Here is a 14,556-nt window from a genome sequence, read left to right on the forward strand (position 1 = left end):
CCCTATCCGACCTTAATTTCAGCACCTAACTCGTACGTCCTGCCCGATAAATATATACTATGTCCTTGTTTAGTTCGCAAATTTTTCTAGAATTCTTCGTCATATTGAATCTTGCGGCACATATATGAAACATTAAATATAGATAAAAAATAACTAATTGCACAATTTATCTGAAATTTGTGAGATGAATCTTTTAAATCTAGTTAGTTCATGATTGAATAATATTTGTCAAATACAAATGAAAATGTTACGGTGTCTATTTTGCAATTTTTTTTAAACTCAACGAGGCCTATATATACGAGTCTCATAAGCTCGTGATGACGTTCTAGTAGAAATAAAATAATCTCCCTCCCTCCATCAGCCAACTCCTAACTTTGGTCATACTACCCTCTTGGACGACAAGTTTTTAGACGTACATATTATCTCTTTTTTTTTACAACAGACATATTATATCCTTGACCAACAGGTCCACTCGCTGCTACTACTAGTTCGCTGCTACACGTCAAACCTCAATAATTAGAGGGAATAACTGCATGGAAGAATCTCTAGATACCATACAAAATCACCTAAACACCTATACTCCCTCCCTCCTCCAAAATAAGTGATTTTTTGACTCTTAGACTTCTTTTATTTATCTGTTTGTGTTATTTAGTTGTTTTTGCAAATAATATTAGATCATTATTAAAGTATCTTTAATGATAAAATAAGTCATAACAAAGTAAATAATATTTATATAATTTTTTTAATAAGATGAATGATTAAATAACAAGTCTAGAAGTTAAAAGACGTCACATATTCTAGGGACAGAGAGAGTATACATTGTAGTGAACACGATACTAGCTCATCTCTCCGGATACCTAAAGAAAACTCAAGGCCTTGTTTAGTTCACCCAAAAAATAAAAAAACTTTTCAAGATTTTTCGTCATATTGAATTTTGCGTCATATGCATAGAGTATTAAATATGAAAAAAACAAAAACTAATTGCACTGTAAAATCGCGAGACGAATATTTTAAGCCTAGTTACTTTATAAACGAAAAATACTACAGTGTCAAAATTCAAAAAAAATTGGATCTAGGCCCAAGTGTGAAAACTGGAAAAAGATACTACACCAAGAATTTTTTTTTGTCTTGTAGTGCATATATATGCATATGGACCAACATTACTTCCGTATGTAGAGTTTTTGAATTCTCATCTATACCATGGACCGTACATCATATCAAAAATTTTCCGCACACACTCATAAAGCATATTTTTATAGGAGATTTTTTTTCACGACGCTACCGAAGATAAGATCTGAACCGAATATTTTTCGCAAAGGCTCGAGCATCAACAGCAACCAAAGAGAGAGAAGAAGACACGTCGCAATCTGAGAAGGGAGATTAATGAGCAACATCCAATTCCAATCCAATGCAATGCAATGAACCCATGGCAAAAGATTAAGAGCCCAAACAAACAAACGAAAATGGGGGGGCAGGGGCAGGGGCACGGGTACGGGGTAGTACTAGCCAACAACGAGTGTACCATCGGTGGGGTGGCGGCAATGATCCACGGCGTGTCGACAAGTGGCCGCCCGCGCGGTAGGCACAAGAGGATTTGGGGTCCAAAGAAGTTTAGCCCACCACCGCCATTGTCCGTCTCGGTTCCACTACGACTTTTCCCCCGCCTCTGATGTTCATTCATGGTGTTCTTTCTTGCCTGCCTTGTTGTTCTTGGCAGGCCAACAAGGCAACCACCCACACGTCTAGAACCTTCTTCCGTTTACTCGGCAGCGCTTCTCCACTTGGTTTGGTCGTATTCGTTTGATCTTATTTATCGAATCTGTCAACCATTCAACAGTGTTTTTTTTATAGTAACTCAGTAAACAATATTTTCAGTCATAGTTTTTTTTTTTGTCAAGCGGAATAGAGACAGGAACCAATCCAACCAATAAATTGTTATACAAATTACACAATCATTCCGACCAAAATAATTACAGGCCATGAGTGCGAAACAACCGAACAAGAGGACAGAGGGTGCTACAATGCAAATGCAGATATGCAAATGTCAATGTGCCATTGGTTGGATTCGGCTGCTGTCTTTGCTCTGCTCAAAATGTGCCAAACTGGGCGTGGGGGCCTCCAAAACCGCTTCAGGCAACGACACTGTACACGCGGACTCTTCGTAGGCGCCTCCTTTTGACAACATCTGCTGCCGGCCATTGGACTCTTTCCTTGCTCCTGGCTACTACCGGAGTACTACTAGTCTACTACTATACCAACAATTATATTATTATCCTCACCATTTACTTATATATATATATATATATATTATATTATTATCCCCACCATTTACTTCCTGGCTCAAGAAGCAGTGCAGCCCACATGTCAGTTGTTTAGATCCGATTTTTTTTTTGAATTTAGACACTGTAACTCTTTTGTTTTTATTTGACAAACATTGTCCAATCATAAAGTAACTAGGCTTAAAAGATTCGTCTCGTGATTTACAAACAAACTGTGCAATTAGTTTTTATTTTCATCTATATTTAATGTTCCATGCATATGCCGCAAGATTCGATGTGACGAGAAATCTTGAAAAGTTTTTTGTTTTTGGGGTGAACTAAACAAGGCCTAACTCATGACGTTTGCCGTCTCGCGTTTAGGATTCAAAATCAACCATGATCAACACACATCTCCTAACCATGGATGCATTTTCCTTCCTTGTGACGGAATTTATCTCCTACCTACCAACTCCTGAGGGACAGGGGGAGTTCAATCCCAATAGGCAATGATTGATGATATTACTAATGACCTAGGAGCTTGTTCGCTGGTTTGAAAAGTCAGCTAAAATAATGTTCGCTGATTTATTATGAGACAAAAATATTATTGGCTAGCAGAAAAAGTACGGCTTATAACTTCATCGGCAGGCTGTGTTGTACCATGCCACAACTTCTTTAATGACAGGCATATCAGGCCTTGTTTAGTTCGCAAAAATTTTCAAGATTTCCCGTCACATCGAATCTTTGATCGCATGCATGGAGCATTAAATATAGACGAAAATAAAAACTAATTGCACAGTTTACCTGTAATTTGTGAGATGAATCTTTTGAGCCTAGTTACTCTATAATTGGACAATGTTTGTCAAATAAAAACAAAAGTGCTACAGTAGCCAAAAACCTAAATTTTTGCCAACTAAACAAGGCCTCAAGGAGCAAGCAACCATGCATGGATAGATCTGCCGCCGCCGCACACCACAAGTCCACAACCAGGGCAGAAAAAAAGGAGGCAGTGATGACAGGAATCAGAGGAAAGAAACAAGCGTGTTTCAGGAAACAGCTGCTGGCCCCCATGTCATGCATGCTATTTCAGCATCAGCACAAATCTGAGCAGCCTCAGTCAGGTCCATCCATGATCCATCCATCCATCACAATGCTACCAAAACGGTGCTACAACGGGAAAGGCTCTCTGAAAGGTGTTTTGACACCACAATCCTTCACACCATTCAGTCATCACTGCAATGCTAAGAAAGGTGTGCATGAGCACATCAGAACTGCACAAAGGATGGATGGGTCACCCCAAGGCGATGATGATTGGGGTTTTGGCATCATCGCTGCTAATCCTGTCCACTAAACGCGATCACCGGGTTAGATCCCCCGTGTTTCATCTTTGAGTAATGGCGCCAACAGACTTTTGTTGGTTTAGAACAGGCCATGCGTTCAGAATGGACATGCCAACCACCCCCCTCCCCCCCAGGAAAAACTTGTGGTCAAGGTCAACCCTTATCTTACGGTTGCTAGGTTTCCATTCAGACATATTGTCAACATCATCGCCACATCACCACTGCATAATAATGCACACTATTAAGGGCCTTGTTTAGTTCACCCTGAAAACCAAAAAGTTTTCAAGATTCCCCGTCACATCGAATCTTATGGTACATGCATGAAACATTAAATATAAACAAAAATAAAAACTAATTACACAGTTTAGCTGTAAATCACGAGACGAATCTTTTGATTCTAGTTAGTCCATGATTGGATAATATTTGTCACAAACAAACGAAAGTGCTACAGTACCGAAAACTTTTCACTTTTCGGAACTAAACAAGGCCAAGGTCTCTGTGTACTATACCCCCATACTTATACTTACCAAATCTAATTAGACAGTTAATCAAAGGCTGGCCATCTTTATGGCAAATCAAAGTGAAACAGTAAGACCTTTTCCCCCCTAACCCATACTCCCATAGTAGGGCTTGGAAAGCATGCGTATAGAAATTCATCAGAGGATGAACACTCAGCCTTCCTCAATGAAGTAGAGGGTGAAAAGAAAAGGTATCAGCCACAAGCAAAAGTCGCCACATTTCTTGGGCGTTTCCTGATGATCCGGTCGGAGCTCAAGAATCCCCACTGCTTTGCCGCCGACTAATGAGACAAAGGCGTGCTTATACTATTATACCTCTCCATACTTAATTTGATGTCGAGATTGTAAGTTAGTCGACGTAGCAGAAACTGGGCCATCTAATCTAAATAAAACTAGCAAGTCCTTGTCAAGCAAAAATGATAATCAAAGGTGCGCGATAACCACTCGCTTATCTCAAGGACAAAAGTGACACAAGCAAAATGGAGTGATTCACATGGCTTTGGTTGCAGGACCTCTTCTTAATGGTGTATATAATAGGTTTCCACATAAGAGCACTCTGAAAGTTTATTCCAAACTAACCGATAGAATATCATATAATTTATAGAGCAAAAGTTAGCCTAATCTCAAATCCATGGCCGTACCCAGACCCAGATTTGAATAAGGGACACCAGTTGCGCAATCTACTGAGTAATTAAGACTCTAGGATGATGCAAGAGATCCTGAGGGTCCTACGCGAGTTTCATCAGGATCTCTAGTGGCTATATAATATGGGCTCATCCTAAGCTATTTACTTCCAAACGTGGAAAACTTAGTACAAATCACGAGCTTTCAATGCACTACATGAAAAACAATATAGAGCACCAAATGTCAAACCTAGTAGAGCAAATAGCTGATGAAGTACACATCAAGTGAACGAGCACGAAAGATTTTCTGAGCAGACAGGAAGTCACAGACTCAGTACTTCTGGTGAATTTCATTTCATTCTTTATCATAAGTCGATCACAAGGAGATGATAGGCTACAACACACAATCCAATTCTCCTCATGTAATCATGTAAAACTATAGAGCACAGCAAAGGAAGGAAGAAAAAGACTAGCAATCCTACTTGATTGAGCCACTTCAGACTTTCAGAGCATTTGGTCACTTTCACTAGATCATCAGATGAATCATTGTGAACAAAATCTCAGACTGGATGATCTGGTGACTCTCTGAAACACGGAAGCAGTTCTAACTGACAAGTTCAGCAACCATACTCCTCTCTTTTTTTGGTTCTAAAGATATGAACATAAGCTAAATTCTACTGTTTTTTTTTTGTCTCTCTTTTGGCGCAGCTACAACTTGGAAAGAAAAGGGAAATGAAACAGAGTAATAAGATAAAGGTTCACCTTTGCTGTTGCTACCTCTGTACAATGAGGCCAACACCCAATCAATCGAGCAGGTGCAGAATCAAAACCCATGGCAAATTTCATCTTTGGATAGCACAATCCAATCCAATTCTATTGTTTCTCGAGCGTCCGGACCAATTCGACCGCGTTCTTGGCGATCTTGCAGTTGTCATCGTTCACCAGAGCCTCGCAGAGGTCGAAAGCTTGCAGCTTGATTGCCTCCAATGCCAGTTCGTTGCTCTCGGAACAAATCCAGTTGAGGACGAGCAGGGCCTGCTCGATTGCACGGGCGTTGCCGCTCTTGGCGACGCCCGTGAGCACGGAGACGATGCCGGGGATCCTGCACAGCTCCTGGCGGCCCTCCCGGCACCTGGCGAGGAGGCCGAGCACCTCGACGGCGCGCGCGGAGCCGTCGGCGGCGAAGTCGGCGAGCGCGGGCGCGGCGCCCTCGCGCACCGCGCGGCGGCGGTTCTCCGGCAGCTTGCAGAGCTCGAAGAGCGCCGTGGCAGCCTCGCGGCGCTCCCGCGGGCCTCCGCGGCGGAGGAGCCCCGCCAGCGCCGGGATGGCGGACGGGTGCGCCCCGATGGTGCACTTGTTGACGTCCACGGTGGCCAGGCTGGTGAGCGCCGTGGCCGCGGACGCCGCCGCCGGGCCGCCGCGGGACACCGCGGCGGAGAGCGCGTCCACGGCGCCGTCCGCCACGAGCCCGACGCGGGTGTCGTCGCCGTCCAGGCTGAGGTGCAGGAGCGCCCTGGCCGCCGCCTCGTCCCCGGCCTCCGCGTGACGCAGCAGCACCGCCGCGTTGCCGGACTCCAGCACCTCCCTCCGCCCGGCGGCGCCGGACTTGGCCAGCCTCAGCAGCGCCGGTACGGGCGACGCGGACCGAGCTGGCACCGCCGCCGCTTCTTGCCTCGCTTGCGCCCCTCCATCCGCAGGGACGGGAGCCGCCGCCGCCGCGGAAGGCGAGACGGCGGCTATGAGGCGGCGCAGCGCGTGGTTGGGGATGAGCGGCGGGCAGGGCGGCAGCGGGAGGTTGGTGACGGGGCAGGTGAGGTGCCCCCCGTCGAGCCAGCGCTGGATGCTGCGGCGCTCGAAGGTGTGGCCGGAGGGGAGGATGACGGGGTCCGTCATGACCTCCAGCGTGATGGGGCATAGGAAATCGTCCGGCCACGCCTCCATTCTTGAGCGGCAGGATCCGCGGCGCCGGCGCGTTCACGCGAAAAGGGGACGAGCGGAATGGGAAGCGTGTGGGACTCAGTCCTGGAGGAAGCCAAAGACGACGACGAAGAAGAGGAGGTCAGGGTCAGGAGAGGAGGGGAGGAGGGGTTGGGGAGCGAGTGGGGAAAGGCCGGCACTTCCGGTGGACGGAAACGGGCTGCCGTGGGAGCGAGTGGGGAGACCACCCGGTGGCCTTAAGTGTGCTCTCACTCACTCACACACACTATCCAAGTCTTGTGTGCAATGAATTTTACGTGTATCTTTTGTTTTGTCCACCCGGTTCTATTTTAAAAGTTGGTAAAGAAGTTTTTAGTATATATTATTATTGTAGAGCTATGATTATCTTTTTATATTATTATCTGTATCTATTTTTATTTTAAAGTTAGCAAAGAAGCTTTTAGCATACTCAGTGGCGCGAAATCATGGTTTTGTTTTGCTAAATTGTCTATAGATACGTTCACCCGCCATAGATACGTTCATTTGTTTTTACACGACAATTAGCAATGGAACCTCTAGCATATTCATTAGGGCCTTGTTTAGTTTCTAAAAAATTTTGCAAAATTTTTTAGATTTCCCATCACATCGAATATTTAGACGCATGTATGATGTATTAAATATAGACGAAAATAAAACTAATTGCATAGTTTGGTCGGAATTGATGTGATGAATCTTTTGAGCCTAGTTAGTTCATGATTGGACAATATTTGTCACAAACAAACGAAAGTGCTACAGTACGTGTTTTGCAAAATTTTTTGGAACTAAACAAGACCTAGCTCGGTGTGGTGGATAACTTCCTGTATTATCTGTATCTATTTTCATTTTAAAGTTGGCAAAGAAACTTTTAGCATACTCGCTAGCGCAAAGCCGTGGCTTTAATGTTTTTTCAAGTTGCGCATAAATGCGTAAATGTGGGGAGTGAGTAGGGAAAGATCGGCATTTTCGGAGGATAAAAATGGGCTATTGTGGGAGTGGGGAGACCACCGGGTGGGCTTAAGCGTGTCACACACACTATGCAAAGTCTCACATATAATGAATTTTGCGTGTATCTTTCATTTTGTCCATCTGAAATTTCTATAAAATATATTCACCCTCTATCATTTTAGAGTTGGTAAAGAAGCTTCTAGTATATATTATTGTTGTAGAGCTATGGTTATCTTCTTGTATCTATTTTTATTTTAAAGCTAGCAAAGGAGCTTTTAGTATACTCACCAGCGCGAAACCGTGGTTTTGTTTTCCTAAACTGTCCAGTCCATAGATATGTTCATCCATTTCCGCATGGCAGTTAGTAATGAAACTTCTAGCACACTCATTAGCAGCGGCCCGTGAATATATTCCTTATTATCTGTATCAGTTTTCATTCCAAAGTTGGCAAATACTCGCTAGCGCGAAGCCGTGGCTTTAGTTTGTCTTTTCAAGTTGCGCGTAAATGCGTTCACCTGTTTTCATACTAAAGTTGGTAACGGAACTTCTAGCATACTCATTAGTGCAGAGCCGTGGCTATCTTCTCATATTATCTGTATCTGTTTTCATTTTAAAGTTGGTGAAGAAGCTTTTAGCATACTCATTTGTGCGGAGTCATGTGTATCTTTTCATATTATCTATATCTATTTTTATTTCAAAGCTAACGAATAAGTTTTTAATGTACTTATTACTCATTAGTGCGGAGCCATGGGCATTTTTCCATATTATCTGTATCTAGTGTAGAAGAGTCGTGACTCAAATGTGGGCAGGTTAGGTGGAGCGTGTCTTGCTTCATCTATATTGTATATAATGTAATGGAATAGTAAATCCTAAAATCAATTATACTAGCATACAATCAAACTATTTATTTTTATAATTCCAACTGAGGCATGGTGAATGTACCTTCAAAGAGAATAATTCAAAAATATTTCTCTTGTGGCGTAGTTCACAAAGGATTGTGTGTTACTATCTAAATTGTTAGATATCAAAGGTTGTATAGTATCAAAATCATGTATATTTTGGTTAGTATTAATTGGATGGAGGATTTATGCCTTTAATGATAAAACTGATAAGATATGGTTGAAATAGCTAAGATGGACTAAATTTAATGATATTGCTGTTGATAAGGATTCATGCTCCTCGTGCCAAAATTGGTTGGACAAACGCCACAACCTTAATGTCTGGAGACATATTGCTATTCTGTTTTTGTAGTATATAATCAATGCCCCAAATTTGGACTAGGAGCAGGGCACTTTGCTCTTTTGCTATTGTGCCATGACGTATGTTTCTTTCATGCGTGCTTTGCATGGCAATAGGGTTTAAAATATATTTTTGATTGTTGTGGGGGCTAGGAAGATTGGGACTTGATGGGCTCTTTGATGCCTTTTGTTGGGTTGAAGTGCCCCGAGACACGGAACTATGTATGCCACCACTTGCAAATATCCATCAAAGGAATATTCTTCCTCAAAAATCCATTTATTCTGCTCTTTAAGTCCTTTTGTTGGACTGTGATCTTTCTAGAACAACTAGTTAAAGAAGCATGAAAAAACTTTGTTTAGTCAACGGTCATATACCATATATACTACGAAGGCTCACATATATGCCAAAAGGTAAATAGTTAATCGTTCATCATGATATATAGGCTTGAAAATTCAATGAAAATATTTTTAAAAATTGAACAATAAATATGAAAGATCTGTAAATCTATTTGCCTCTGAAAAGGAAAGTATTATTCCAGTGCTTAAATGGGTTATTATGTTACTTATATAAACTTTATATGCATACACATGACGCTCACACACAAAATGTTATTTATGTTGTGGGATATTTGAAACCCCATAGAGCGATAAAACTAATGTTTAAAGCAGTGTTATTAAGTCATTCAATTAATCAAGATTACTTGTGATTAGTTGTCCTAATCGCTACCTTGGTCACGACTTGGGGCTACAATCTGATTAGGCCGATAAGTTATCTGGTCACCTGAATTGTCATCAACTAACTGCGATTAATCGAATGGCAAGGATGACAAAAAAACATAAAGGGATCCCTCGACAATTAGTATATGGACTGTATTTGGAACGACATGGACCTCTTAGGCATATATTTTTCAGACCAATTTGGAACCATACAACCTATCACCCTCAGTCTCTCACATCTCACTCTCTCCTAATCGTCAGTTGCATCCTACCCACCACCAGCGTCTGTGTAGGTGAGATCCCAATATGCGGGCAGGAGAAGCTGCTTTGTTGGACGACACTGCATCCTTCACTTCCCTTCCTACCATTACCTCCTTTCCATCCTTGTTCTTGCAGCCACGATGACTCGACAAGGCCTCATGGAAAGCTTGTGCAAGCGGGTGAAGGAGAAAAGCCGTGGAAGCTGTCACCGCAAGGCGCTAACGATCGCCTCCTCCTTTCCCATCCTAATGGTTGTTGCCTTGTCCACAAAGTTTAGCTCCTTCTTTGATGCTACTTTCTCCATTACTCCTCCATTTCCTTGAGATCTTGTTCTTGATTCTTGACTATTGCTACTAGCAGTTCCGACTAGTCACCCTAGTCGATGACTAATCATGACTAGTCACATGGTCAGTCTATTAGCGAATAGGATCAAGTTGACTGTTCTAAGTGGCTAGAAGGATTCTCAAATTTTTAAGTTTTCTAAATATGTATGTTGTGATTATGACCTAATTGTACCCTGTAATATGGATAATAAGGAGAATATAATTGTGTGCTAATGCATGGTTTCTAAAATAGATGTTTGTTTAGTTGTTCAGATCGTTCTTGTGCCTAAGTTTGTAGACAAATGGTTATCATCATGATGAAGCCACAACATCGTCATTGAGAAAAGTGGTAAGATTATCTACAACAATAATATTTGATAGTCCAACACCGATTTCTCAGAGCTAGCTAGATGGAAAAATAGCAATGCAGCAGAGCCCACATCTTCCAAACCCACCTCCAGGGAGCAAATTTGATTATACCTGAAAAGAATGCCACATAAGCTGATTTACTCCTATATTTATATATATATATATATATATATATATATATATATATATATATAAAATAAAAGTCACTTCAACCATCAGCCATTTGCTTTATAGCTCTTAGGAAATTAGCGATGGGATATCCCTGCCCTTTCAAATGAGCAAAATATACATTAAAAATGGCTTATTTTTGCTTTCTTGATAATTTTGCATGCTGATAATATATATATCTATCTATACTAGACATTTGTGCTTTGTATTAGTATCTATATGCTACATATGTTGAGCGAAAATACACCAATAACATCATTATGCATGAACCAATGCAAGGGTCTTTGCCAATTTGAAAAATGAGACAGAGTTATTTCACAGAACACACTAGTTGAAGTCCCATGTAAACTGATTATCCTTCTTGTATGCCCCTAAATAAGTAAGTTTATTTATCAATAATAAGTTAGTTTAATGGAATTTATTTTTTCATAAAAAGTAACTTTTCAAACAACCCCAGATAAAAGAAACTAGCCACCATATAAATATAATATTTTTAATTGATAGATGTCATAATAACTGTTGACTGTAGCCTTGTAGGACAATATCATGTCCATCAATCTAGATATACTAAGAAGTTAGCAAAAGTCACTAGATCTAGTGAGTCAGACACTATTAGGGGAGGATAGTATGGTGCCTAGCTGGCTACCATGATAAATCAGCTCAGTTATTCCACACAAGCATAAGGAAAGATGATGCATATATATTGGATGGTTACTACTACTACTACTATGAAAAAATTGTTCTAACGCCTTTCCTCAATTGAACTATATGCATTTTTTGAAACCATCTTAAAATTTAAATTACCCTTATACCTATGTATAGTAGAAAAATTAACTAAATGATAAGATTCCACACAATAGCGAAGGAAACCATCTATTAGATTTCAATTGAGTATAAAGCATAAAATTTGCTTTTTTATACTATCACATAGTTGGTGCTTGTGCTTTGGTTCATTATCTATAGGTTGTAGTGCTAGCACTTGTGGTATTGTCATGTATGAACCAATTGAGATGGTTGACTAGGAGGAGGCTAGGTAGCTAAGGTCGTTGCCTATTAGGAAAAACATGACAAAAGGCATTTTATACAACTCGGAGGAAGGAAACTTGCTATGCTTATTCTTATTATATGGTTGACTAAGGGTGCCTTGGGTTGAACTCATGTAGGAGCCAAGTCAAACTTCGGCCATTAGCCCTAGGAAGCAGTTACATTTGGTTTGTTGCCGCTATTTGACTTGCCCCCGCTAACGTTTGCTAAATTGTAGTTCATTTTTCTCTCTTAGCGCAGTCAAATCAGGATGACCATTTTAGCCACTGGATTTTGGCCAGTTGTCGATTTTGGCAGGGTGTCCACATGCTGAATCCAAACATGCCCTAGTTAAATGTGTACATTAGTTGCATAAACACTTATTTTATATAAACCCACACATGTACAGACACGTGCACAAAGACACAAACAAATTGTTCTTTTTTTCTATGGCATATTTCAAAGCCTATAGAGTGAGGAAACAAATGTTCCGAGTTTAGTTGGCTAGAAGGGTTTCTCACATTTCTTAATTTCATAATGATGTATGTATTGTGACAAGAACGAGCTATTGTACCAGGCAAGGATAACATGGGGAATTAGATGAAAAAAAATCTTATACACAAACTTAAATCTTGTGTTATGCTAAAATAGATGTTTGTGTAGTTGGTTGAAAAGTTATTGTTCCTTATTTTGTAGACAAGTGCCTATTGTTGTGACAAAGCAACAACATGGTTATCAAGGAAAAATATACAGTAATTATATTAAAATTGTATAAAAAACATAAAATCCTTTGTAGCTAGCACTTAGCAAGCAATTTGTATCTTCTTGTTTTGAACTACAGAATCGTCTCCACACACATTACAACTTGGAATGCCAATTTCTACCACATTAGAAGTTTTGGGTTGATGGTTGAATACAAGGTTGCTCATCATGCTTGCTAAGTTTGTATGCAGCTTGCTATCATTATAAAATCAACAAAGTCATCCCATGCAAGGACAACAAAACATAGTGCATATTTGATATACTTCAGAGTGGTTGTGCATATTTAACACTGTTGACGGTCCTTGATGCTCACATTTAACCGTCAACTAATCATGGAAAAGGACCTATATGCAACCAACATCCAAAATTAGGGTTTCATCTGACAGAATTCCACGAGTTTTGATGTTTGTCTATTTCTGCAGGGGGTTATCAGGAAATATGGAGGAAAGGTCCACACGTCGGGTTTACATAGAGATATTAACGTGCACCGAAATTATCCAACATCTAGAAGAGTCCAGAAGCCACGAGAACGAGCGGAAGGCCGAGCGGGCACGGGGGCTGGGCGCCCGCCCTCCCCCTTGGGCGCCCGCCCTGCCCTGGTGACCAATCAGGGCAGGTCTCGCGGATCGTGCTCCACCGCCTTTGAGGATCAAGGAAAACCGTGCGATTAAGGTCGGTTTGATCCGACGGCCTACGTTTATTTTTAAGGGCTATACAAGCAGGCCCCTGGCCCCTGGAGAACATACCTCTTCTACAAAATCAAAGCTAGGGTTTCAATTATCCATCCAAGTAGAGAGGATCCCTCTAGTTTATCTAGTTCTAGTTCTAGTTCATCTAGTTCTGGTTCTAGTTAGTTCTAGTTGTAATCTAGAAAATAGGGAGAGAGAAGAGGAGAGCGGAGGAGGAGCCGGATCTGTTGGATCTTCCTCAACATTGTACTTATGCAGCAACTGGTTCGTTCTTCATCGTTCTCTAAGTTCTTCAATTCATAATTCCTGAGTTCTTTAATTACTTTTATTTACATTCAAGTTATTTATTGGATTTCTGCTTGCATCAAGTGCTCTAGTCTTTGAAACGCTAGAGTAGTAATTAATAGATTAGACGTGGTGTTTAGTCTTGCAATTACCTGGAATTGCACCCAATCCTGCGGATTGTTGTGGTAGCCCTAGGGTAGTGACAGCCCTAACGGTCGACGTATTCCATCTCGTTCGGATCGGTGTTTGTAGGACCGTAGTCAGAGCTTCCTAGCCCCCTTCTCATCTCTTTCTCTGGTTAGTGTTCTGATGTCCCGAAATAAATAATCTTTGAAGTAATTCTTGATTATTAGATCAACTAGAGAACTCTCAGGAAACTTCCTCTCTTCCCACCAAAAATAATTATATAGTTATCCTTGGGCGATCTTGAATCTTAATTAGTATACTCACGTTCCCTGTGGAAAATCGATACTCTGGAATACTCCCGGGTGAAAGCTACATCGGTATCTGTGCGCTTGCGGATTTTTCTGTTTGCGTTTAAAATACCCAATAAACACATACTCCAGAGTCAAAGTTCTATAATTTTGACTAAGTTTTTAGGAATGTGCACAAACATCTACAACATCAAACTAGATACACTGGTAGCCTATGAAACATATTTTGATATTGCTTTTACTTGATACTATAGATATTACTAAATTTCTCTACAAACTTAGTCGAAGTTAAACAATTTTGACTTAGTACAAAACTAAATGACTTATAATTTGGTGTGTGAGGAGTATTTATTACAATACGCAATCCCTCATTCAATTCTAGTATGATGGTTTGGTCCATAATTCTTGTTCCACCGTCAACAATCAACATATGTTTGAAACTATCTCATAAGGTAAATTTCTCATTTGCCAACATATGAATAGAAGTTACCTAAACCATTAGCAATTTTCTTCACTTTCAGGAAATCAGTGACTAGATATCCCTACCAGTTCAATAGCAAAATATACTTAAAAGTTTCTTATAGCTTTCTTGTTTGATAATCTCAGAATCATATGCTAATAACATATACACATCTATATCGTGCACTTGT

The 14,556-nt window shown here is 40.8% G+C and overlaps 1 protein-coding gene across 1 annotated transcript; it reads right to left on the bottom strand.

The window, feature by feature from the left end:
* Positions 5,075-6,894, bottom strand: LOC8076541 (U-box domain-containing protein 8). The gene has a single exon (XM_021464278.1). It carries the CDS (start codon positions 6,675-6,677, stop codon positions 5,610-5,612), a length of 1,068 nt encoding a protein of 355 aa, XP_021319953.1. The 5' UTR covers positions 6,678-6,894; the 3' UTR covers positions 5,075-5,609.

This window comes from Sorghum bicolor, chromosome 7 (genome assembly GCF_000003195.3).
Source record: "Sorghum bicolor cultivar BTx623 chromosome 7, Sorghum_bicolor_NCBIv3, whole genome shotgun sequence".
In the NCBI taxonomy this organism is placed as follows: Eukaryota; Viridiplantae; Streptophyta; class Magnoliopsida; order Poales; family Poaceae; genus Sorghum; species Sorghum bicolor.